The sequence below is a fragment of the Atheta coriaria genome, unplaced genomic scaffold, assembly GCF_025399875.1.
Source record: "Atheta coriaria isolate IRGN ID8LTWV9N9 unplaced genomic scaffold, Caltech_Dcor_3.1 hic_scaffold_10_pilon, whole genome shotgun sequence".
NCBI lineage: Eukaryota > Metazoa > Arthropoda > Insecta > Coleoptera > Staphylinidae > Dalotia > Dalotia coriaria.
Window position 1 is genome coordinate 8,623,599 of NW_027045452.1, and position 27,558 is coordinate 8,651,156.

Genomic DNA, 27,558 nt, shown 5'->3' on the forward strand with positions numbered 1-27,558 from the left:
ATGGCGCTGGTGTATAAATTGTATTGCCAACTGTCTAGTGATTGTTCTTGTTCTGTTGAAGGTTAAATATCACTAGATTCCCCCAGATTCCTGGCTGTCATTCAGGTTGTGAATAAATGGCAGATATAATGGCCGCCAACAGTGGTGGAGTCGAATGGTCGTCCGTGATAAAACCGTTCTTGCGCGTCGACGCATCGCCGACCGGCCGCAGTGATGTGCTAGAAATATGTGCGGTGATCTTGAAAAAGTACGTACCACCAGCATGCAGCTATCAGCCGCTGTAAACGGCGCGTTTTTGTCAGCGGCGAGTGCGTTTTGACACCTTCGTGCGGCATCCGCTGACGAAAAACACGTCTATTTATATTCCGGTGCATTCTGTCGTTGCACTTCCGATTGTTTTCAAAATCGTCGAGTTTTATTAATTCTGTTTCTGTGTGTCGTAGTCAAGCCGAGATCTTGCAGCAGAAGGAAGGCCACCAGGAGTTTTTCAACGCCTTTACCGTCCTATCGGCGAATTTGATTGCGAGTAATGCTACAAACGGTGAGTGTACAAAAACAATTTCACAATATTTGCACAGATAGTGTCATACTATTAATAATAATCTTGTAAAAATATCTTGTTTTGTAGTTTCGCCGGCGCACCTGGAGGTCGTGAGCGGCGCATGCGGCGTCCTGCTGAAGTACCTCGTCGGCTCGTTGAACACTTCGGCGTTCTTCGACCCGGACGGTACGCATCCCCACGTCGAGCGTGCGCTGAAAGCAATTCGCTCGCTGTGCAGTGGTATTAATACTTTCACCTCGGCGGAGATTGATACTCTCACCGACATCATGAAGGGCGAAACGCCACCACAAACTAATCCAGCTTCAACAGGTACAAAATAAATCATAAAATTAAATATCTTATAAATAACTTGGAATATTTTTGTAGAAAAAGAGTCCAGTAACAAACAAGATGTCAAAACACGCACTGATTTATCAGCGAACATCTTCGCGCAGCTCACAATGCCGATCCGAGATGGTGACACTCTACAAGATTCTCCAGCGCAAGTATCTGGAGAATCAACAAACAGTGATCCAGCGATGGAAATCAATGTAAGTTTTATATTAAACAAAATGGTGACTTTGTTTCTATTGGATAATATTTGTTTAGCGATTATTCATCAAAGCAAATCGCGAAAGCTTGCAATCAATGCGCGCTGGTGATACCCTCGTGGATCTTTGCCTCAGCCTGCCATCAATCAAGAAAACACGGGCTAAAATCGAAGACGCGCTTGCGAACAAACCCTTCGCGTTGCCCACGAACCACTCGGAGGCAACCACGGTTCGCAACAGTCTCGCATCGACAGTCGCCGAGATAACATTAGTCTCCTCAGCGATTAATCTACCTGTCCTCGAACCGCTCACACCTACAAAACTAGAAAAACTCTGCAATCTCAGCATGTCTGTGCTGTACATCGCAGTGAATCAAGCAGCAGCCAGTTCTATTCTATCCATGGGCTCAGCGGTATCACCAAAATGCACCACGGTGCAATCACAGACCAGCCACAAAGAGGATGACTTGGATACAAACGCAGTTACACTTGTAGAAGAAGCGCTCAATCTCTACAGCTACATTGGTAATGCAATCAAGACTTCCACAAGAGCCGGAGGTCATGTACATCAGAATTATTTACTAGCTGGTGCATGGGTGTTGATTTCTGGTCTTCAAAGTCACGTCACAGCGTGTACGACAACCAGCGAAAAACCACATCTACGAGATGACAAAGGACGCAGTCCTAGTAAATCACGCGAAGCACAGAGCTCAGCTCGTTCGGGTTTGGTAAAATTCCAACATTCATTTGGTGTGTTGTCTGTTGCGTTAGCAACACGCGCTTTATTACTATTGTCAGAATTATTCGACGATTTAAACCTGGAGGTTTGCGGTGGGAATACCACCATTCCCCAGATTGACCCCGCGCCTATTTCAATCGCCGGGCAATACACAGCTTCGCAGCGTGTAGCGAAAATTCTAAACACTGCACCGCTCAATCAGTTGTTCTTTTATCTCGCGCTGGTGAGTTATAGAAAAGCGTGCACTCTGAAGCGTCATACACCCGAAGGCGATACGTTCAGCCTGAGCGATTCCACGACTTATTACTATGAAGATATGATACTCTGTTCGGATGTGAGTTCGACAGATGAAGATGATGATAGTGAACCGTTGTTGGGGCAATGGTTTGAGGAAACACTCGCACCGCCTGAGCCCAGCGAGAATAAAACCTCGCCGACGGATAATCCCGATGTGAAGACGATTCAGGGTGATAGAGGTAATTCGATTGTGCCGGAGAAAGGCGAGGCGCATGGGTTTATCACGCTGGCGACGAGTATATTTGCGTTTATGAATAAGCACTTTTTGCTCTCGAAGAGCGCCTATGTGTCGCGGTATATAAAAAGCGGGATTACAGATCAACAGATTGTGATACTCGCGGTTATTATACGGGATTTGGATAGGGAGACAGCCCGGACTGAAGTTGGTAAGTTTTTTAAACTTCATTATATTGTTTTAGTATGTTTATTTGTATTTTTTTAAATTAAATTTAGCCCTGGGACAACTCTATAGTGACTTTTCGGGTGCCCTGACACGTTATACACACAACCTGGTCACCCACCCTAGCCTCCAACCGCTGCAAGCTAGTCTTCTGAATAATCTGGGTGTCTCACCTTGGAATTCCGATGTGCCGCATGGATGGCCCCTGCAGGTTTACGCCAGAACCTTATCAGTTCTCGCACAGGTTTTATTAATGCGTCCGCAGACTGAGAAAGAAGCGTCGGTGATTAGCATCTGGCACCGGTTGGTCAATACACTCATTGAGAACGTGATCAATGTCCCGGCGGTGGTTGAAGGTGACAATGAAGACCTCAACGTGGAGCACGCACAGGTTCTGGTATATCTTTTTCATTCGTTGAACTTGATGCAGAAGAAATCGGTGGTTCTCTTGCTGGCTGGTGGTTTGTTGAGGTGTTCGGAGGTTGTTCGAGGTACCCTGCGTGATTCACAGTTGTTGCATCTGTCACGACTGCTGCTTTTGTTTGATTACATCATGAAACATCTCTATGATGCACCACAACAATTATTAGAGCAGATTTTGTTCAATTTGTTTTATTCGACGAATTTGAATACGGATAAAGAGAGCAAGGAAAATAATATGTCAAGGATGTATACGCCATGGCAATGGGCGGATACTTGTCCCAAAATCAGCCGGGAAGAGTTTACCATGAAGCCGACGTTTTATGTTTTGTCCAATTTCGAGATAAACAACCAAGATGCGCCGAAATTGGATGGTTTAGCTTGTAATTTCATCCTGGGTACACCTGATAAACTACGGTATCCTTTGTTGCTCGATGCGTTGATTGAAATTCTGACTGTGACGAATATTACTTCTGGTGGGAACGCTTCGAAGATGACAAGGCTTGGTTTATTTGCGACACAGTATTGTTTTTCAATTTGCTGGAAATTGTTGCAATTGCTACCGCCATCTACGCCATATTTGGAGAGATTACAACGCGGTGAGGTTCTACCAGCAGGACCTTTATTACTGCACGCGTTAATTTGGGGACCAAGATGTGGGCATAAGAATTTCACCAGGTGGCTCAAAGACTGTCTGGTTAAACAAGGCCTTTATACGCAAAACACCGAAAGGTTAGTGAAATCTGTATCCGATGTGGTGAATACACTGAAGTATGATATTGCTACGGCGAAGAATTGTGTGATTGCGCTTACGCCCGATATTAAAAAGGGTGCTATGACGAAAGAATCCCTTCCACCATTGTGGCATTTGTATTTACTGCATGCTGTGATTGCAAAAGTGCAAGTTTCGTTACTGGACGAAGCGGAAACTAATACGGCGGATGCTAATGGCGCGACTGTGTCAGGCGCGGCGTATGTTCAAGAATTACTACCGCATGTCCTGCGACTTGCGCAAGCTATTTTGCATTGTACAAGATGGTCGCTGTTGCATAGCATGGTGGAGCAGAGTGAACCAGCTGGGAAATACACCGTGCAAGATTTCGAAGGTTTGCAAGAGGTTTTGGCGATTGCTACGAGCAAATCAAAACTTACCACTGGTTTAGTACCGGATCAAGCTACGCTTTTGCCTGCGGCGGTTAATAATGTCATACAACAGTGGCACACTGCTAGTTTGGAGGAGTGTACATGGACACCGCATTTGGGTGATATCATTGTTTCGGAGTCTTTTATCCTGAAGATTATTGACACACATATTCAGACATTATCATCGTCCAGTTATAGTTTTTCGATAAACTTGTCTCTGAAATGTCTTCTACAGAGGCTCATGAAATTCGTTTGCAATCACGCGCCGCAAATAGAAAACACCGATACGAAAAATAAAGTAATTGAGTTATTGGTTTCTACCACACTGGATGTACGCACTGAGTTTCTACAGGAGTCAGTGTCAAAGGTTTTGGAGAAGATGATTGGTGATGCTGAGACTGACGAACATCAAAAGCGCGTGTATCTACAGATTTTGGATAATACCTATAAACTTATAACGAATTACACGAATAATTTGAATGGGAATGTCAACGAAAAGATTCTGCATAATTTCCTCAAGTTCTACGAGAGACTGATTGAGAAATCTGCAGGTCGTCAAGCTTTGGAAGCGTTTTTCACCGGCGAGAAAGATTTAGTCAAGGTGTTGATGTCCGTGAGTAATCCGCAGATGTCGCAGCAGTATAGCACGAAAGTGTTGCATTTCTTCAACAAACTCTTCAACTGCGCCGAGAAGAGTTCCACCGATCCTAGTCTGAATTATTTGTGCAGTAGTATGAGTAAACTGGCGAATGTAGAAGGGGAAAAGTTGCAGACTTGGTTGAGGCATGTGATAATTGGACCAACGGCTGTACCTACTAGTCCTGAATCAACCGACATGGTGTTATCAGGACAATGGCAGGCAAGCGGAGAGACGGCGTCACCCAATGAAGAAGTTAAGAATTTAGTTCAAGAAAATAGTCAGCTATTGCAAGCGTTAACCAACTTTATTGTCAAACCCACTAGTAATGTATCTGAAGATGTGGCGGGTACCATTCTCAAGGCCCTGCTGCGTTTGGGGACTCATATTTTATCAGCACCTTTGGATGGTAGCGGATTTACTGATCTAATGGTTGTAATGACTATGTTGGCTGATGCTGGTACCGGCAGTGGGCATATCTTTTTGTTTACTGTCATATCCGAGTTGTGGTTGGATGATTGTAGAAGGTACCTTAACAAACCGGAAATCATTGAAAAACTGTGCAATGTTCCCGAGGCGGATAAAAACTGTATTATCCTAGATGCGGCTTGTTGCATGCTGGATTACATGAGTGATGTGATTAATGGTATCCTCAGTCATCAAAAGGTGCCACTTCAACGTCCGCTTAGCCCCGCATGGGAAAACGAAACACCATTGGATCAAGACCCTGAAATGTTAGAGGAGATTAATGATGAAGAAGATAGTGGCGAGGAGTCTGATGAAGATTCACTATGTAACAAACTGTGTACTTTTACGATCACACAGAAAGAGTTTATGAACCAACATTGGTACCATTGTCACACCTGCAAGATGTTAGATGGTGTTGGTGTTTGTTCAATATGCGCAAGAGTCTGCCATAAGGGACATGATGTGACCTATGCGAAATATGGTAACTTTTTCTGTGATTGCGGAGCTAAAGAAGACGGCTCTTGTCAGGCGTTGGTAAAACGCAGCCCGCAATCATTAGAGACCAACGCGATTAATGCGGTTGCAAATACAAGTCTTGGATATATCGCTGGAGAGGAAAGTCTTACTAGTTCCATGCGTAAAAAAGAAGCTTTGCTTACAAAGGAAAGACCAGATATCTACATTAAACGTGAACGGAAAAAGAATACCATCGTGAAGAGATTAGAAGGATCCCAGGAACTTATCCTGAAGTATTTAGGAAAGACTACTGTTCCGGGGATTTTATTAGACATGCTGCAGAATATCCTACCAGCAATTGAAATGTCCTGTAAGAGAAACTCATCTGTTGGGTGTTATTCCCGCGCGATGAAAGCCCTGCAGAATCTACACAGCCCCGATAAAAAGTTCCAGACAACTGATCAATTGATGGTACCCACGTTGGGGTCACAAGAAGGCGCGTTTGAGAATGTCCGCATGAGTTATGCGGGTGAGCAAGGTCAAACTATCAGACAATTACTATCCGCGCATATGATTCGACGTGTTACCATGTGTTGTATGTCATCCCCACATGGTAAACGCCAACAATTGGCTGTGGCACATGAAAAAGGAAAGATATCCGTGCTGCAGTTATCCGCGCTGTTGAAACAAGCGGATTCTTCTACGAGGAAATTAACCCTGACAAGATTGGCCTCTGCGCCTATACCCTTCACAGTATTATCCCTCACTAGTAATTTGTGCAATGAAGATTACCTGGCGGTTTGTGGTCTTAAGGATTGTCACGTTTTGACCTTTAATTCAAGCGGGGCTGTGATGGATCACCTTGTGTTGCATCCTCAATTAGCTTCGGGGAATTTTATCATTAAGGCAATATGGCTGCCGGGGTCTCAGACTAAATTAGCGTTGATTACGCCTGATTTTGTTAAGATCTATGACCTGGCCAAGGATGCACTTAGTCCACAGTACTATTTCCTGGTACCCAGTGGTAAAATAAGAGATTGTACATTTATGTACGATGATGGCAAGTATAATATTCTCCTGATGTCGTCTCCAGGACATATATACACAGAAGCTCTAAATGAGGAAAGTTCTGCGAAACATGGCAGCTTTTACGTTACCAATACCCTAGAGGTGTTCCATCTGGATGTCACGGATGTAAATGGACAAGTTGCTGGTGGTGGAGTGTCCATTTACTACTCTCACACTTTAGGCTTGCTGTTTTATTCATACGCGCAAGGGAAGAGTTTTGTTTCCCCCGTTACACCCAATAATAATTGCCTGGCTGTGGTGTTCCCGGTAACACTCACATCGTCATCGAAGAGTAATGGCGGGAAATCACCCGCCCCACAACCTCTGTGTCAATGGACAGAGATACCTAACCATCCCGGATTGATTTGTGCTGTGATGCAGTCCAGTAACAACCCGGTTGTGCTTATGCTAAGACCTGACACGCTTTCTATCCAGGAAGTCAAAGTTACTCCGAGTAAATCTAAGATTATGGACATGGTTGCCATCAGGCATCATTCTGGACAAGAACAACGCACCACACTGATTTTACTTTGTGAAGATGGTAGTCTGAAGATCTACATGGCTAATATGGACCAGACTGGGTATTGGATGTCACCCAGTGTGCAAACATCTGTAAATGTTACAACTGTAGTCAAGCCAAGGAAGAAGAAGGTTGTAAAAACTGGTAAAACACCAAGTTCTGTTACGTTCCCAGTGGATTTCTTTGAACATTGTAATCCTATGAACGATGTGGAGATTGGCGGTAATGACTTGCTGCAGATTTACAATGTAGGACAGTTGAAACATAGACTGAACACGAATGGTTTGTTTGTGGTTTGTACCAAAGCTCTCGGGTTTTCCGTGGAGATTACAAACCCAGATAATAATCAAGTTATGACTGGGATACGTGTGCTGATGGGTACCCAGGACCCACAAAGGTCACCAACGTTTATTGAAATCTTCGGACGGATTATTACAACGACCACAACACGGAGTAGATGGTTTGATATACCATTTTCAAGGGAGGAGAGTCTACAGGCTGATAAAAAGATAACCATTATGTTTGGACCTTCGCAGGACCCTGAAACGGTTACTGTTTTGGAGAGTTTGAAAATTTACGGGAAACCTAAGGATGCTTTCGGATGGCCTGAAGAACACGATGACAGTTTAGCTCCGAGTGGACCTAGTGTTGCCAGTAACAACGCCGCGACATCAGGGGATAATCCCGAAGGAGGAAGTGCTTCTAATTGTGTACCCAACACAAAACTTGATAAATTTGTCGGAGGTTGTCTGGATGTCCTTGATGGTAGTTTCTGTTTGAATACCAGCGATGAAAAAATGACAGCGCATAAATCCGCGTCGAATACTGTTGCGACACAGTTGCTTACCATGCCTACACCACCAGTGCTTCAAATGCACGCGACATCTTTACTTTCTTCGTTATACTCCTCCACGGCAGCTTATCATATGTACAAGGACCATGAACTCCTGCAACATGTCCTGGCTAGTCTCAAAACAATGAATGAGATTGATATTACCAAGAATAAGAATGACCTCGATGCGGAGAGTTATTATCGTTTGGTGATGATTGTCCGCGGGATTGCTGTTAGTCGTCCACAGAATTTGGTCAAGTTTACCGACTCCCACACTTCAATACAAGATGTTATCTTGGATGATCCCTTGGATGTACAAACACCTAAGTCTAATAAGAATCAGCATTTATTACTGCAGTTGATGGATGTTTTGTGGGTGTTACACTCGTTGAATCCGGAAAATTCAAATCTGGCGCCAGTGGTGGTTCCTGGGTTGAAGCATACCGAACAGGTGGTGTATGCGTTGGTTGAGATTGTCCACGCGTTTAATAGTTGCGACACTTATAGCAATATTACAATTGCAGTGTATCTGCAGTTGTTGCTGTGTGATGATCCTGTGATTGCATTTAGTGCCAAGCACGCGTTGAGCAGAGTGTTGAAACCTAAGAGTAAACGCCGGAGGGTGTTTATTCCTAGTCCACCAAACTGTGTAACACCACCAGCTACAAAGTCTGAAGAAGAAAAACTACCGACTACTTCAAATCAAGAGCAACGGCAAGCCTTGGAAGCTATTCAGATGCTGCAAAGACAACAACAACAAGCGCAAGGTCAAGCTGAAGGTGAGAATCATAATGTTAACCCATTGGAAGCGTTCCTGGGTGGAGGAGGAGTTTTCAACCTTTGTTGGATATGACCCTGGATGCGGATGATGATGACACCATGGTTGAATTGGCCATAGCGTTGAGTTTACAAGAACATGAATTGGGTGATGAGCAAGCCCAACAGCAAGCTTTGCATACTCTTCAGGCCCTCGAAGCGCCTTTAGAACAAGTTGTGCAGGAGGTTCAACATGCTCAGGAAGCTGGGCATTTTAGTGATACTACTGCTTCCGCTGGTGGGTCAGATGATGAAGGTAGTACTGCTGCTACAGATGGTTCTACACTAAGGACATCTCCCGCTGAACAAGGTGGTAGTGGTGCTGGGTCGGAAAGTGGTGGTAGTGGCGTGGAGAGTATTACTGGTGAACAAAACGTTTCTGGACGCAGTTCTACGTATGGTGATAATGCCCAGGAAAGTGCAGCTAATAAACCAGAGGCTACCACGTCACATGCCGGTGCTCAGCAAGAACAAGAACCTGAAGTTGACACAGAACACGAACAAGAGTCAGAGAATAGCAGCAGGTTACATATTCTACGTCTGCAATTGTTGGAACGACTGGTAGAATACCTGCCTAAACTTAGAAATGTTACTGGAGTTAGGGCGATACCTTTCTTCCAAGTCATTCTACAACTCACAAATGACCTCGATGGACATCTAGAAAGAGATAAGGCGTGTCTCAATGCTCTGCTGCATGCGATCGTAGTAGAATTACAGATTACTAAACCCAATTTGGAGAATATTTGCGAAAGGAATAATCAGCGAGAAGTACAACTAGTCATTATGCGATTGTTGAGTGTCCTCATGACAAAATGGAAAGCTTCATCAAATAGTAAACCGGTTCCAGGGGATAATAGTTCCTTTGTTGCTTCAACATCAGCTACGGTTCTCTTAAAGGCGGACTTTATTACTTACTGCCTCAAATTATTACAATCTTTGTTGGATTATTGGAAGGAAACTAAAGCAGATGACGCTAGTAGTTCTATAACTGGTAATCTCCTCAAGGTGCAGCAACATCATTCTCCACCTGATATGTCTCCGATATTCTTAAAACAATTTGTTAAAGGTATGCAATTAATATTTTTTTATCCACAATTTGTTTTTACTTATAATTTTTGTTTCTAGGACATGCTTCAGATATATTCTACATCTATCCACAATTACTTACCGAAATGGCGTTGCGTCTTCCCTATCAAGTACACAAACATTCTGAAATTGTGGAACCTATCAGCGCTGCGTTTGAAACCGCATGGTTTAAATATCTCTGTGAATATATGATGTTTACTCAGGTGACATCGATTCGGAGACTTGTACGTAAATTATTGCTGTTTATTTGTGGCAGTAAGGACAAGTACAGACAGTTGAGGGATATTCACGCTTTGAATGCACATATGAAGGTATGAAAAGCATTTCGTCGACATATGTTTAGAGGAAAAAAAGATTAACATTATTTTATTCTACAGGCTGTAAAGCAATGCTGCATAAAGGGCGGTTTTGATGCCAGTTTGTCCTATCAGCATGCCATGTCACTCCCGTACGATACTCTGGTTGAAATGGTGGAACACTTAAAAGCGTGTCTCGAAATCGCTACTAGTCGTGTTGGAAATTGGCAGAAATTCTGTATTTGTCACAATGATGTCCTGCCATCGTTGTACCAAGTCAGCTGCATACTAGATGAAGGTAAGCGACTTATTTTCAGATCAGTTTTTGTAAAGAAAAGTTTGTTTCTATCAGGTCGTAGTCAATGGGTGGTGTATAGTGTGGTTAAAACTAGAGGCATGAAAAATCAAGGTCTATTTTTTGTTTTATTTAAATTTATTTTCAATTCAATAGTTACAATATATGATTATGTATTAAATAGGCGTGGCTCCGACCATTCTCCAACTGTTGAACTGCGCCATTGTGATGCAGAACACTACCAAGAAGCAAGAGACATCTTCAAAGTCGACTGCGAGGAAAGAGCGCGAGAAATCTGATGATTCTGTGGCTGAAGCGGCTTTCGAGGAAGCTTCATGCATTGCATTGGTCGAACAGATTAATCAACATGTTCCTGCCGAGGTACTTGCACGTTTTATTCGTACATTTATTCTGGAGACCAACAACAGTACTCTGCGTTGGCAAGCGCACAGTTTGGTCTTTTCTTTGTATAAAAACTCCAAATTGAAGCAGAAGAAATCACTTCTGGAGTTATTATGGCAACTGTGGCCTCTTCTACCGACTTATGGCCGCAAAGCAGCGCAGTTTGTTGATTTGCTGGGGTATGTCTCGCTGAAAATGAGCCAGAATCCGGATTCTTCTGTTAAGATTTCCGCGTATGTTGATAAAGCGGTGGATGTCCTGCGTACACAAAACGAATTGTTATCGCATCATCCAAATGCTAATCTGTATGCTCACATGAGTCAATATGTCGAACTGGATGGGTACTACCTCGAGTCAGATCCTTGTTTGGTATGTAACAATCCCGAGGTACCCATGTCTACGATCAAGTTGAGTTCAATCAAAGTCGATTCAAAGTTTACCACAACAACGCAGATTGTAAAGTTATTAAGCTCACATACCATCAGTCGGATTACAATCAGAATCGGGGATTTAAAACGGACCAAAATGGTCCGGACTGTTTACATCTACTACACAAATCGAAGTGTACAGGCAGTGGTTGAACTGAAAAACAAATCAGCGTTGTGGCATCGCGCTAAGAAAGTGAGTCTGCAGTCGGGACAAACTGAGGTGAAGATTGAATTCCCTCTGCCGATTGTCGCGTGCAATTTGATGATTCATTACGCTGACTTTTATGAGAATATCCAAGCGTCTAGTGAGACCCTACAATGTCCCCGATGTAGTGCAGCTGTACCGGCGAATCCAGGCGTGTGTTCAAACTGTGGTGAGAACGTTTTTCAATGTCATAAATGCCGCGCCATTAACTACGATGAAAAAGATCCCTTCTTGTGTCACGCGTGCGGTTTTTGCAAGTATGCAAAGTTTGATTTCACACTGCAGGCGAAGCCTTGCTGTGCGGTGGAACCTATAGAAAACGATGAAGATCGAAAAAAGATGGTGTCGAGTATTAACACACTTCTAGAGAAAGCGGATAGAGTGTACAAACAACTGATGGGAAATAAACCTTCATTGGAGTTGTTGGTTGTGAAGGTGACTGAACAAAAGTCTGAGAAGAGAACTGAGGAACCAACGGTGGTACCTGTGACGGCTGCGTCGGTTGTAGCAGGTGCGATACCCACATCATCGCAGGTTAAAGTCAACAAAACTATACAGATGATTGCGCAGCAGTATTGCAACGAATGTAAGACTTCCTTTGAAGAATTGAGTAAGATTATTCAGAAAGTATTGGTCTCTCGAAAGGAACTGGTTGCGTATGATAGAAAACATAGAGATTCTGAGATGTCACCAACTTTGGGTACTTCCCAAGTGTTGGAGTTACCAGCGAATGCATCATGTGCCATCACACGTTGTTACGGCTGTGCAACAGCTGCCACCGAACATTGTTTGACTTTATTGCGAGCTCTGGCGATTAATACCACGCTCAGACAAGTGTTGTGCACCAAGGGTTTAATTCAGGAACTCTTGGCTAACAATTTACGTAAGGGTAGCGTACAGATACAAGAAGAAGTAAGACAATTACTGTGTATTCTCAGTAAAGAGAATTCCGAGGCCACTGAAGAGCTCTGTAATTTAATAACGGAAAGAGTCACTTTGGGTCTAAGTGGTCAGACTGGTAATTTGGGTGTGAGGCATGAAATTGCTCTCTTGGCGTCACTCCAACAGATCCACGATGATTGTTGGGAGACTCGTTTGCGGTCATTAGTCAGCATCTTCTTGAAAGCATGCGAAGACGCTAAGAGTCCCATGGTCATCGAGGCTATCATCTTACCATGTCTGCAGATATGGCATAGCATCTGTAAACCTAAAACAGCCGATTCTTTCAACACTACTCTGGCTAAGAAGTTAAAAGATAAAATCAACAATAAACAGACTACTGTTGTTCGTAGTGAGTATGAAACTATCCCGATTGATGCATACAAATGGGTGAACAAGGACCCACAGGTGTCTTATGCTGCCTGGAGAGCCAAACAACCAACCAAAAAAGAAAACACTCCGTTACCCACCAATAAAGAAGATGTCAGGAAGTTATATCTTAGTGAAAAGTATGGAAACCGATGGAGGCGGAGAGTGTTAAAACTTTCCGATCCGGAAGACATGGACCTTTGCGATGATTCATGGGTGAAGACTGTTCTGTTTAACCCGTCATCTCGCAGCGCCCGACAAATCACCTGCTTTATTCTAGAACACTGCTGCAGTAATTACACCCGAAAGAAACAAGTTATCAATATGTTGATTAAATACTTGCATGAACTAAGTGTAGCTGGTGAGAATGCCGCGGAGTATATAGATTTGTTCTCCAACTTTTTGGTGCAAGACGCATGGACGCAATATTTGGCGATTAATGGCGTCATGTTGACCATCGCGGATCTCATCACGAAAGAAATCGAACAACTGCATCGCCTGGAAGAGACTACATTAACATCAGATCTTACCCAAGGTTACGCTTTGAATCAACTCACGGAGATATTGATTGCGTTCTTTGATGATGCAGCTATTCGGAGACAATATAAAAGTCGTCTGGTTGGCGCTGTATTAAATGGTTATTTATCTCTGAGAAGATTGGTTGTACAGCGAACTAGATTAATCGATGATTCACAAGAGAGGCTGCTGGATATTCTTGAAGATATCACAACAGGTACAGATGAAGAAACGCGGGCTTTTATGTGTGTCTGCATGGAGACTGTGGAGAAATGCGCATTGAGGGATGTTTTAACTCCAGTATTCATATTTGAGAGATTATGTTCTATTATTTACCCCGAGGAGAATGACATTGGGGAATTTTTCTTGACTTTGGAAAAAGATGCACAACAGGAGGACTTTTTACAAGGTAGAATGTTGGGTAATCCGTATTCGTGCAATGAGGCTGGCTTGGGACCACTTATGCGCGATGTGAAGAACAAGATTTGCCAGGATTGTGAATTGGTTGCGCTGCTTGAGGATGACAACGGAATGGAACTGCTTGTAAACAACAAGATTATGAGTTTAGACTTGCCTGTGAAGGATGTGTATAAAAAAGTCTGGCTAGCTGAAGGTGGTGAGGTGGAATCAATGCGGGTGATTTATAGAATGCGTGGGTTACTCGGCGATGCAACTGAAGAGTTTGTTGAGACACTGAATAATAAATCACAAGCTGCGGTTGATAACGAAGAAGTTTATAAAATGGCGAATGTACTGGCTGAGTGCGGTGGGTTGAAGATTATGGTCAAGAGACTTGGAGCTATTCAAAATGTATGGAGGGCGAAGAGTTTACTGCAGGTTTTATTGAAGTTGTTTAGACTGAGTGTAAAAGTAGTCAAGGTGCAGGAGATTCTCACGCAACCGGAAGTGGGCGCCATGAGTGTCTTCCTTCGTACTCTACAGTTGTGTTTGGAGGGTGAACCCGATGCTAGTCAGGCGGCTGTTACCGAACAACTCCTCGACATTATGGAGACTATCCTCGCGCGTGCAACCAGCAAAACCTTGGAGTCTTTCAATGAGTTTGCACAGACTTTCGGAGGACCTGAATATGTCCAGAGTTTGCTCAGCTGCACGAATCATTCGAGTGTGAGGAACAATCAAGCTGTACTCATGCATCTAACACGCGTGCTTGCTGCGTTGGTGTATGGCTGTGAGGATAAGATGGACTTGCTCCTGAATCACTTCAAACCAATTCTGAATTTCAACAAGTATGATGTTGAACATACGACGGATGACCAACAGAAGTTGGAGATGTTTTGTGTGTTGACTGAGGGAATAGAGAAGAATGCGATTGGGAATACTCTGAAAGATTACATCAATGAACTTGGAGTGGTTGAGGATGCCCTGGAGTATATTACCATGCATGCCCCATGTGTGAAACCCACTCTACTAAGGACTGATAGCGATGAGTTGAAGGAATTCATCTCTAAACCCGCACTGAAGTATATTCTACGGTTTCTCACTGGAATGGCGCATTCCCATGAGAATACACAGGTTGCAGTGTCGCAGGAAGATACCATACCGATTATTCATCGTTTGGAACAGGTTTCTAGCGATGAACATGTTGGATCTCTCGCGGAGAATCTTCTGGAAGCTTTAAGGACCAACCCCCAGGTTGCTACAAAGATTGAAGAGGTGAGGGACTTTACCAGGTCAGAGAAGAAACGTCTTGCTATGGCTATGAGAGAGAAACAACTTGGGCAGCTTGGTATGCGTACTAACGACAAGGGTCAAGTAACAGCAAAATCAACAATCTTACAACAGATGGAAGAACTGGGTGAGGAGACTGGGTTGGTTTGTTGTATATGTCGTGAAGGGTACAAGTATCAACCAACGAAGGTCCTGGCAATCTATACGTTTACTAAAAGATGTAATGTTGAAGAATTTGAAGCCAAACCCCGAAAAACGATTGGGTATAATACTGTAACACATTTTAACATTGTCCACGTTGATTGTCACATGAGTGCGGTGAGATTAGCGCGAGCTAGGGACGAATGGGAGTCTGCTGCGTTACAGAATGCGAATACCAAGTGTAATGGTCTGTTACCACTTTGGGGACCGCATGTGCCAGAATCTGCGTTTGCTAGTTGCCTCGCCAGACACAACACCTACCTGCAGGAGAGTACTAATCTGAGGGATATTGGTCATGCCAGTACTGTGCATGATCTCAAACTCTTGTTGATGAGGTTTGCGCATGAGAAGAGTTTCCATGAGGATACGGGTGGTGGTGGCCCGCAGAGCAACATGCACATGGTGCCGTATTTGATTCATATGGCTCTGTATGTCATTAACACGTAAGTTATTTATTTATTTCTATTTTTTATTTAAAATGGTTAAATAATTTTATTTAATTTTATTTTATAGAACTCGTGTGAGTAAGAAGGAAGAAGGCAACCTCAGCACCTATTTGGAACAGTCCACCATCGAAAAATGGATAGAATCATCTTATGACTCGGATGGACCGTTGTATTGGACCACAATGTCCGTGTTGTTGCACTCGACGGCTAAGTGGAATGGTAATCGACTGTCGCATTTGCATAGACTCTTGGTTGCGGCGCACGTACGCAGCGCGCATCCTTCTGGTCCAGTGAAGAACATCGCCGATAAGAACGCTAAGGATTACGGCGTTTACAAACCTTATCTGGTGTTGTTTGGCATTGTTGATGGTATTTATAGGTACTTCTTTAAGTATGTGTCGGGACCGGATGATCAGTGGTCTAGCAACCTGGCGGATTATATCCGGCATAACGATGAAGTGCTCCTCAAAGGCTCGGAACGTCTGTTGGGTTATTATGTGGACGAGCTGCTTCCGTGCGCATCTTTTGCTGAGTTTTGTGATGTTTGTGGTGAGTTTTGTTGTTTTTGGGGTTGTTGTGAATTTGATTTTATTGTTTTTTTTTTCTGATTGCAGGTCTTTTGGAGCTGATCGACGATCCCGATAGTTACATTTGCAATCTTTTAAAAGGTACATAAATTTACGCGTTGTAGTCTCATTGAACATATTAATTAAGAATTAAATATGCTGTACAATAAAAGTATTTAAAATTGATTCTTTGAAGATAGGTCCTAGAGGGCGCTGCTCTTTTATATCTACGAGTTACCAGTATAAAATGTTGGGGGATGGGTGTAGGGTTTATGTTGATGTGTTTGCGCATTTATACAGAGATCAGCAGGTTGTACTTTGGTGCCTTGTATTCCCCCTCGATTTTCCCGTTCTGTGATTGGCTTATGACTGACTTAATTTGTGACGTAGATTGTGATCCACCAATACCGTGCACTTTGAACATGTTATATATTTCAAAATTGTTAAGATCATAGAAGGCGCAGTAGAAAAAAAAGTTTTGTTTCGCAAACATCATTAGCGTTAATCGAAATTGCAACTTATTCAGCTCTTCCTTCCTTCGCAACCATCCGTGAGTACGCGCACGTATAAAATCCTAACGTCTATCTTCGAGTCGAACAGAGTGCAGTGAAAAATTGTCAAATTTTAAAGGTTATCATCAACGCTCAATTGTTCCCCCCAAAACCTGCTTTCTGCGTGCATAGAATTTCGTGTAACCTGTTGTTCCTCTGTTTACTACTAAAAAACCACTCTGCTGATCACACATTTTTATTAAATAAGACGACGCACTTCTTTGTTGGAACTCTCATAACCTCCAGAGCAAAATGAATTCGTAAGTACACGACTTATTGTTTAGCTATGTGCTTATAAATGTTTAATTCCTATATTTGAATTGATAGTGAAGCATACCAAGAGGGCTATGTTACTTGTCCGTATAATCCTTCGCACCGTCTGCTGAAACATCGCTTTATTACTCACTTGGTAAAATGTCGTCGCAATCATCCGGATTCTCCATCTGCGGTGTGTGCATTCAATTCAAGTCATATTGTTCCTGCACCCGAATTGAAAGTAAGAAGTAAACACTCTGCTAGTATTTCAAATAATTTTATGTTTTATTTGTTAGTATCACATGGACAATTGCCCTGACCGTCATCAAATTGATCGCGTTGTTACCGAAGCTGAAGGCAACACTCATAGAATTGAGATTAACTTTGCAGATGATAGTTCTTGGGACAATGGAGAAAACTGGGATCAAGTATGTTATTTATTTATCAATTTTTTACTCCTCTTTGTAACATTTTAAAATATTTCCAGGAGAATACACCATGTTACAACCCTGCGGAATACTGCGAGAATAAAATGATTCTGCGTCGTTTGGATATTGCTTCGAAAGCACAGCGTCGTGATTGGCACCAGGCTGAACGCCGCCGCTTCCAAGAGATCGATTCGTCTCAACCTGCAGCGACCCAACGAGCCGAGAATATTCGGTCAAAGCCTCAAGTTGCACAAGTGCGGCAACCAAAAGAGGAAATGCCTGCGGTGATTACGTCGCAAATGAGAGCGTTGACCACTTCTGCTCAAACAGACGCCACGCTTACAGCACCTCCGTTGTCGGAGATTTTAACATCTGCTCGTGCTCCAGGTGAACCAAAGTAAGAAAAAATATAGGATTTACATTGCAGAAATCTGTAATTTGTTCATGATATTTTCCAGGAACAACGAAGAAAAGTGGGAACATGTACGAGTGCGTGGACGGGGCCGTGGTGTAAGAAAAAACAAAAATTAACCTTGTTTTGAACCAGATTTTTATTTTTTTAATTGAAATTTTAAGTTACCAATTAATTGATATTTGAGGAGACATAACTTGAATTTTTTATGCATTTTATTCATTGAGAAGGAAATTTACACTTGATAAATTTCATAGAGTATATTTTTATGAATATAGTCATTATATTAATCGAAGAAGACGCTACCACGGAATAAATTATACGTGCCTTATTCTATATAATGTTTATTTGCTTCGTTTTTTCGTGTTGAAAGATGAAGAACCGAGCTTGGCGAAGGTATCGCCAACAACTGCCGTTGTCAAAATCGGTAGAGTGCTTGTTCCGTCTTCTGAGACTTCTCCAAATCTAAAAACGTTTAGTAGAATTTTGTTTACATGTATTCTATTTAATGTTCATTACTTGTCTTCCAGAGTGTGTAGTAATTGAAAGCCTTCTTGAAGAGAAGCGTAGCCTGCTTTGCCTTCGACATTCGGATGCATTTGCACCTCGATGACTTCCTCCTCTTCTTCTTTAATGATACCAACGTATCTAAGTATAGAATAATTAATTAGTGTAGTGAATATTTAGCTTTACTTGTTTAATTACTGGTTGTTCTCATCAATGCTTTCATCTTCTTCTTCTTGCTTCGGCTGTAGCAATTTCTGATAACAATCGACGAGCTCCTGACAACGTTTGTGCAGCACTGTGGTGTACTTCAACACTCTGTTTTGGTAATAATCGTGTATTCCTTGATATCCTAAACCAATTTCTGTTAGAACTCCTTCTGCATAATCCTAAAATCACAATTACTTTGCAAATAGGGATTTGTAACTTTGTGTGGTGGTAAATATTCCTTACTGGGAATTCCTTTCCAGGTTCATGTGTTTCCTTGTGCAAGTCATGTGCAACTTTCATTTTGTAGCTGATTTTCCTAAGAAAATCTTCCAGAACTTCTGTCATCAACAGTAAAACGTCATTGTGTGTGGCTAAAATGCAGGTAATTGTTATTCCTGTTGAGATTTATGATTCGTTGTGTTGTCACTTACTTTCATATCCAATATGAGCAAACATGGTAGCTACAGATTGCATTAAAACAGATTTGGCAACTGCATGACTTAGTTCTGGATGATTTACCGGTTTACCCTCAGTAAAATCTGTTTTAACCTTAGGAATAAAATTCAGATTGTTTGGCACATGTTTGTAGTAGATCTCTGGTGGTTCAGGTATTTTTGGTGTGCCTTCTTCTGATTGTAGAATTGTCAGATTGGAATCAATGGTTAGCTCAGCTAGTTGGATCTGTTCAGTCATCTCTGCAGCAAACTTGTGCAGTGTAATGGCATACATCATTATGGGGTCCATTGAATTTAAACTTAAAATATATACGGATTAAACATTTGGTATTTGATTGTACAATATGATAGAGTTTAATTTATTTACGTTATGTGCTCGACGCGATGGTCATCATCTTCATTGTCTGAGTCAAACTCTGACAAACAGAAATTGTTCATGGAGCGTTCGATGTCGGCCGTAACGTCGGGCACGTAATTTGATTTTGGATCTTCGATTTCTCCCCATAATTTATTAGGTGTACTCATTTTTAAGGAGTATAGAATGTTGAGATGTTATTTACAGATTCAGCTGTTCAGAGGTTATGATCATTTTTAAATTTAAACGTTCAAATGAACGGATGAAAGAATGTTGTAGGTTTGTAATAATAATGTGAAAATATTATATTTCAAGTATTGATATTCTTTATTAAATTATTTTTGTATCATCTTTATGCATTGAATGTCTTATTTTTGTTTGTTTTGTGGGTATAGTACATATAATATAGTTGAACGTGACCTAGTATTTGCATTGCGTGTTTTGAAATTCTTATCACTTTTATACCTGCATTTGCAGCGTTCACGTTGCTTCTTTCTCCTGCTTAGTATGGCTTGCGTAGCTGTGCGGTGTGGTGCGCAAGTGTTCTGTTTGCCAGTCGATCTTCATGGCAAGTTTTCGCGTTTCTTGAGATATTAATTCGGTAGTAATTTGTAACGGTTGGCAATGAACGGTATTTTCTAAGAACAGGTGGTTGTGTCCTTCAGCAAATGGATTGCGGAGTGTGGAACCCAGAATTGTGTGGCTTTATTCACATGTGTCCCGACGGCAACCCCTATAATTAGTAGAAATTTGTTTGTTTCCCATGTGTGGAAAGAGGATTGTCAGCAAAGGCAATAAAGTGAGTAGAATCAATTCTATTTACAATTATCATGTAATGTATCAAATTTGTTTGTCCATGAGGTGGCTGCAATAACTGTTATCTCATTCATGTTGCCTTAGTGTATATAATTTCACTATACTATGTAAAGTCATTTTATTATGTTCTCGCGTGAATTCCGTTGATCGCCGGCCGTCGCATGTCGTCCGTTGGCTACGAATAAGTTATCAATTTGCACCTATTGTCAGGAACAGTGAATACATAGAATACAAAATAATTTATTATCATGTAATAGTCTATATGTATATTACCTATTAATGTATGTGTCTCAATAAAATATTATTTAAAGTAATGTTGCATATAAGAGCATATTTATTTTTGTATCCTCTTTGTCGTTTCCAGAAGTAGTTATAAAAGTTATATGTGGCTGCAGGTGTTTGTATGATGGCTATACAATGTTGTTGTTTTTAAAAATGTGAGAAAAACAACAACATTTATACCAGAAACGAATAAGATTTGATAAGTAAGCGTTCTGGCTCAGGTGGCATGTGCATATGCTAGCATGCACGAGGTTCATGGATCGAATCTCAGTTGTAGAAGGTAATTTTATTAAATAATAAGAAATTTACGAAATGAGGGTTGCATACCACAAAAATTCAAGATTCAAATGTTAGAAATAACTTGAAAAGCAGAGTACGACGAAGCAACAGTAAGAATAAGTAGAAGAGATGGTGGAGGAGTAAGGAAAAAGAGGAGTAAGTAGAGAGAGCAGAAAGAAGAGGATAGGAGAAACAAGAAGAGAAGAGAATAGAGAAGAGAGTACAGGAAGAAAAGAGAAATAGGGGTGACAGAATTTTTAAATTTTTTGGCACGTGTCGTTATAAGACAGTCACAGGTCACAGGCCCACTGCTTCGATGCCTCCATTGCTCCCGGCCCAACCTACAGCTACGATGTCTCTGCGCTTCATCCCCGGAATTATCAGGCATATCAACAATTTTTATGGTGGGGGATCATCCCCAGAGAGAGGGAACTCCTTATAAGGACATCTTTTTAAGAACTTGTAAAAATATTTCTAATTTTTAAGTCGCCTCACGAGAGGGGACACTTAAAAATATTCTTACAAGTTCTGACCTGTAGCTGAAAAGATGGAGTACACAAATCATACAGATACCTTAACAATTTTTATAGTGGGGATCATCCCCCGAGTGGGAGAACTCCTTGAGGACTTGTAAAGATATTTCTAAGTGTCGCCGCTCACAGAGCCGACCACAACACTGAGAAATACTTTACAAGTGGTGACCTGTACCTGAAATGATTGAAGGAAGGGGTGCACAAGTTATAAGACACAGCCATTGCCCTTAACATTTCTTTATTAACAAATTACATACAATACAAGTTCAGAACTTGCAATTTCAATACCTACAGAACACATGACGTCATTTTAAAATATGTTTATTTATGACCTGCATAGCCGCGCTGTACTAACGACTGCAAAAGTACAAAATACATCACTAGAAAATATCAAATTGCGCACTGTTTTCGCGTTGCATCCCTGGAAAATTATCTACAGGGTGTTACCAAAAGAAAATCTATAATTTAAAAAGAAAATCTATAATTTAAAAAGAAAATCGCATTAAAACAATAAAAAAATAATTAATTTTTTACTGACCATTAGGAATTATTTTATACAGGGTGATACAAAAAAAACTTCAAAAGTGCAAGTTTTATAACCAGTTTCCTTCTGAATACCTAGGAGAAGTAATAGGTGCGGGGTTAGAAACATAATAAATAATCCAATTACTAATTATTATACACCTTTTAAAGCAATACTGAACTAAGATCTCTTAAACTCAAATTAGCAAACATGTCAAGCCATTTACAGACAGAATAAGGAACAAAAGCACAAAAAACGGGATCTAATGTGACAGCAATTGTTACTTATTTTTAGAATGTTTAATTATGTGACTAATCGCTTTTCATTATCAGCTGATGAATTTACATTTACTGTTTAATTCGTCAAATGTTCATAAAATATAGTATTTACGTACCACATTTTCTTCGGCCTTCGCAATTGAAATAATCCACCAGAAGCACAAACGATGTTTATTCAAATAAATAATTAAATGAATACACAAAACAAGTCCACCAGGTATTTTTAGCCGACGGAAGGCATCCGACGGCCGACAGCAAACACGTGCGTACATTATTAAAGCCACGGGTTCCACGCGCGCTAGCTCATTAACGACACTCCGCATTCGTTTGTTAATTCTAAATTCTATCTTTGCTGACCAATTCTAATTCAACTACCGATTTAGGCGATAAGTCGCCACGAAAACCGTCCCGCATCTAGACACGCGCTCACCACGCGGCAGCGCACGATCGACTAAGTAAGAAGTGGAACGAACAAACACTGCTGAACACATCAGACGCGCTGCAATGTGATAAAAACAAGTTGTTTGTACACAAACACCGATTGAGTGATGGAGTCAAGCTATGAACAATTTAGGATGTTGATACAGTCTAATGCAATCACAAAAAATTTATATTATGAATGTACTACTGTCTTATTCGTATATATAATGTATTCTAAAATCAAAAATTAAATGCATTCTTTTTTTAAAAACAGCTTAGAAGATAATGGCAATTGACAAATCTGGCAACAAAACTTTTATTCACCATCCGACAGGTTACAAGTTCCTGCAACAAACTAATACCACCCGACGGAAAATTTAATTCCACATCTTTTGACGCCACGCTGAAGTTAGTGCGACACCTAGATCGCGAGCAAACACGAAAAAACCATGAAAAATTACAATTTTATGCGAATTTTCGCGGGTTACAGGGGGAATTCCGGCAACAAACTATTACCACCCGACGGAAAATTTAATTCCGCATCTTTTGACGCCACGCTGAAGTTAGTGCGACGCCTAGATCGCGAGCAAACACGAAAAAACCATGAAAAATTACAATTTTATGCAAATTTTCGCGGGTTACAGGGGGAATTCCGGCAACAAACTATTACCACCCGACGGAAAATTTAATTCCGCATCTTTTGACGCCACGCTGAAGTTAGTGCGACGCCTAGATCGCGAGCAAACACGAAAAAAACATGGAAAATTACAATTTTATGCAAATTTTCGCGGGTTACAAAGGGAATTCCGGCAACAAACTATTACCACCCGACGGAAAATTTAATTCCGCATCTTTTGACGCCACGCTGAAGTTAGTGCGACGCCTAGATCGCGAGCAAACACGAAAAAACCATGGAAAATTACAATTTTATGCAAATTTTCGCGGGTTACAGGGGAAATTCCGGCAACAAACTATTACCACCCGACGGAAAATTTAATTCCGCATCTTTTGACGCCACGCTGAAGTTAGTGCGACGCCTAGATCGCGAGCAAACACGAAAACCATGGAAAATTACAATTTTATGCAAATTTTCGCGGGTTACAGGGGAAATTCCGGCAACAAACTATTACCACCCGACGGAAAATTTAATTCCGCATCTTTTGACGCCACGCTGAAGTTAGTGCGACGCCTAGATCGCGAGCAAACACGAAAAAACCATGGAAAATTACAATTTTATGCAAATTTTCGCGGGTTACAGGGAAATTCCGGCAACAAACTATTACCACCCGACGGAAAATTTAATTCCGCATCTTTTGACGCCACGCTGAAGTTAGTGCGACGCCTAGATCGCGAGCAAACACGAAAAAACCATGGAAAATTACAATTTTATGCAAATTTTCGCGGGTTACAGGGAAATTCCGGCAACAAACTATTACCACCCGACGGAAAATTTAATTCCGCATCTTTTGACGCAACTGAAGTTTGAGACCGCGTTCGCGAGTTATAACAAGAAAACTACAATTCCTAGCGCAACGAGTACTAGTGCGTATACACACAACTTTCAATATAACTCGAGTTATAAAAGCCATAGCGGACCCCGGGGACAATCCGCGAGCCCCGGCAACCGTTAATTTTTGCTAATTTTGCGATTTAAGAGCGATTAGCCGGGCCCGAAGGAATTTATCCCATTTAACCCCCTCTCATTGGCCCTGCAGGTAGGTTATACGTGATAAATTTTACCGAAAAAAATAATTGAATTATAAACCTACCAGTGTACAGCTTATCGGACTGCCATGCGCAACGAGTGCTGTAACTAAGCGAAAACATAAATTAAAACAAAAATATTTCTTACATTTGAATTATGTTTTAATTAACAATCAACATAAAATAAACAATCTGTGCTGTTTGGTTAAAAAATACTTACACGAGCCTGATGGATCTTTCTTAATGATGCGAATCAACATGGGGGCATTATATATCCGATTAATTTAGTAACCGACACAAAACACAATGCCGAGTGAAGAGTGTTATCAAATTCACTATCACATGACTTGTAATATACATAACAAACACGATCAAAAACCGACATTTCCGAACATTAAACAAATTACTATAGTCGCAAAGTACAAATAAATTAATAGTCGATTGATCTTCGAGTATACAACACAAATATAGAATATTGAAGTCCGAATAAACGATATAAGTCTCTCAAAATATGACTGGATTAACCAGCGACCGGCACAAAACTGGCTGCAATCCACCGATAGTGCATGCCGAAACTGCGTAAACAACGACGGGACAGTATAAGATAAGAAAGCAAGAGGTGCGCAAAGACGGCGCGTCGAAGGCACGCGACCTTGCGGCGCTAGGAGACAACGCGCGGAATACATGCGTTGAAAACGTTGTTTACACCGAATCGCAGATAACAGCATTGTATACAAAACTATTCTCGTGCTCCCGCTTGTCGATAAATATAAAAATAAGCCGTATAAGCCGCATCTATAAATGCGACAAATACTAGTCCCACAATTTAGACTATTATAATCAATAATTAATGTTTCCACGTGTTTCCACTTTTGTATGCAGTACATATTGTCAATTAACATGTAGAGCGTCTCTGAAACTATAACATGACCTTCAGAAACGCACAAAATGTGTATTAGTTCACGAAATACAGGTTGTTAGCTAAAGACAACTTTTAAAATGTGAAAATAATGTCGATTTGTAAGCCATTTTTATAACACTTGTAAAAGGTTGAAAGGGTCAGGAAGATGCGTAAGTTATTAAGGAACTCTTAAGTATTATATGAGCACAAGATGTTGTAATTTGCTCCATTGGTACAAGATATATGGTGTGTTTTCCAGACAAAGTAATATTTCCTACTACGATCAACTTTGACACAAAATTAGCACATTGTCAAGAGTCTAGACGTATTATAATGATTAAAACCACAATGAGATAGAGATAGAAAGGAACGAATCGCAGGGTCTTAATCTACGGACAATTCTCTATAAAATAAGCATTTAAATCTGAAAATCAAGGAGATGAAATTTTAATTCTTAAGAAAAAAATTGCCAAGGGGGGGTGCTTGATACTTTTTTTCGACGATTTTTGATAATTAATATCTCTTAAACTAAAAGCGATAGCAACCAACGAATTGCTGATTATGAAAGATTGGAAAATTCTCTATCAGATAAAAATATAAAATAATTATATTTCCTACAGTAAAAGGTCGAAAATCGCGACTAAAAGTGCTAAAAAGTGACATTTATCAATTTTTGTCCATTTTATTCAAACGCGAATATCTCGTAAACTAAAAGAGATATTTAAGATCTGATCGCAGCATCTTAATCTACGGACTATTCTCTATAAGATAGGATAGTTAAAACGGAAATCTGAGAGATGAAATTTTAATTCTTAAGAAAAAATTGCCAAGGGGGGGTGCTTGATACTTTTTTTCGACGATTTTTGATAATTAATATCTCTTAAACTAAAAGCGATAGCAACCAACGAATTGCTGATTATGAAAGATTGGAAAATTCTCTATCAGATAAAAATATAAAATAATTATATTTCCTACAGTAAAAGGTCGAAAATCGCGACTAAAAGTGCTAAAAAGTGACATTTTTCAATTTTTGCCCATTTTATTCAATCGCGAATATCTCGTAAACTAAAAGAGATATTTAAGATCTGATCGCAGCATCTTAATCTACGGACTATTCTCTATAAGATAGGATAGTTAAAACGGAAATCTGAGAGATGAAATTTTAATCTTAAAAAAAATTGCCAAGGGGGTGCTTGATACTTTTTTTCGACGATTTTTGATAATTAATATCTCTTAAACTAAAAGCCAGAGCAACCAACGAATTGCTGATTATGAAAGATTGGAACATTCTCTATCAGATAAAAATATAAAATAATTATATTTCCTACAGTAAAAGGTCGAAAATCGCGACTAAAAGTGCTAAAAAGTGACATTTCTCAATTTTTGCCCATTTTATTCAAACGCGAATATCTCGTAAACTAAAAGAGATATTTAAGATCTGATCGCAGCATCTTAATCTACGGACTATTCTCTATAACATAGGTTAGTTAAAACGGAAATCTGAGAGTTGAAAATTTAATCTTAAGAAAAATTGCCAAGGGGGTGCTTGATACTTTTTTCGACGATTTTTGATAATTAATATCTCTTAAACTAAAAGCCAGAGCAACCAACGAATTGCTGATTATGAAAGATTGGAACATTCTCTATCAGATAAAAATATAAAATAATTATATTTCCTACAGTAAAAGGTCGAAAATCGCGACTAAAAGTGCTAAAAGTGACATTTTCAATTTTTGCCCATTTTATTCAAACGCGATTATCTCGTAAACTAAAAGAGATATTTAAGATCTGATCGCAGCATCTTAATCTACGGACTAGTCTCTATAAGATAGGATACTTAAAACGGAAATCTGTGAGATAAAATTTTTAATCTTAAGAAAAAATTACAGGGAAATTCCGGCAACAAACTATTACCACCCGACGGAAAATTTAATTCCGCATCTTTTGACGCCACGCTGAAGTTAGTGCGACGCCTAGATCGCGAGCAAACACGAAAAAACCATGGAAAATTACAATTTTATGCAAATTTTCGCGGGTTACAGGGCGAATTCCGGCAACAAACTATTACCACCCGACGGAAAATTTAATTCCGCATCTTTTGTATCAACTAAGTTTGAGACCGCGTTCGCGAGTTATAACAAGAAAACTACAATTTCTAGCGCAACGAGTACTAGTGCGAATACACACAACTTTCAATATAATTCGAGTTATTAAAAGCCATAGCGGACCCCGGGGACAATCCGCCCCGACAACCGTTAATTTTTTGCAAATTTTGCGATTTACGAGCGATTAGCCGCGCCCGGGGAATTTATCTCATTTAATCTGAA

At 40.7% G+C, this 27,558-nt stretch overlaps 3 protein-coding genes across 3 annotated transcripts; 2 read left to right on the forward strand and 1 right to left on the reverse strand.

The window, feature by feature from the left end:
- The first annotated feature begins 116 nt into the window (after positions 1 to 116).
- LOC135801082 (E3 ubiquitin-protein ligase UBR4-like) lies at positions 117 to 16,511 on the forward strand. Its single transcript, XM_065314449.1, is given in 12 exon segments — positions 117 to 247; positions 444 to 541; positions 629 to 871; positions 929 to 1,092; positions 1,151 to 2,513; positions 2,581 to 8,898; positions 8,901 to 9,953; positions 10,013 to 10,284; positions 10,351 to 10,567; positions 10,749 to 15,756; positions 15,827 to 16,308; positions 16,374 to 16,511. Coding segments are annotated over 12 exon segments (15,411 nt in total). The 3' UTR covers positions 16,436 to 16,511.
- Positions 16,512 to 16,653: 142 nt separating this feature from the next.
- LOC135801085 (gametocyte-specific factor 1 homolog) lies at positions 16,654 to 18,312 on the forward strand. Its single transcript, XM_065314452.1, has 5 exons — positions 16,654 to 17,136; positions 17,204 to 17,372; positions 17,428 to 17,559; positions 17,619 to 17,956; positions 18,018 to 18,312. Exons 1-5 carry the CDS (start codon positions 17,129 to 17,131, stop codon positions 18,088 to 18,090), a joined length of 720 nt encoding a protein of 239 aa, XP_065170524.1. The 5' UTR covers positions 16,654 to 17,128; the 3' UTR covers positions 18,091 to 18,312.
- On the reverse strand, positions 18,169 to 19,743 carry LOC135801084 (STAGA complex 65 subunit gamma-like). Its single transcript, XM_065314451.1, has 6 exons — positions 19,508 to 19,743; positions 19,117 to 19,439; positions 18,929 to 19,056; positions 18,677 to 18,864; positions 18,491 to 18,619; positions 18,169 to 18,436 (listed from the first exon to the last, which is right to left on the reverse strand). The coding sequence occupies exons 1-6, from the start codon at positions 19,663 to 19,665 to the stop codon at positions 18,316 to 18,318; spliced, it is 1,047 nt and encodes a 348-aa protein (XP_065170523.1). The 5' UTR covers positions 19,666 to 19,743; the 3' UTR covers positions 18,169 to 18,315.
- Between the last annotated feature and the right edge of the window lie 7,815 nt (positions 19,744 to 27,558).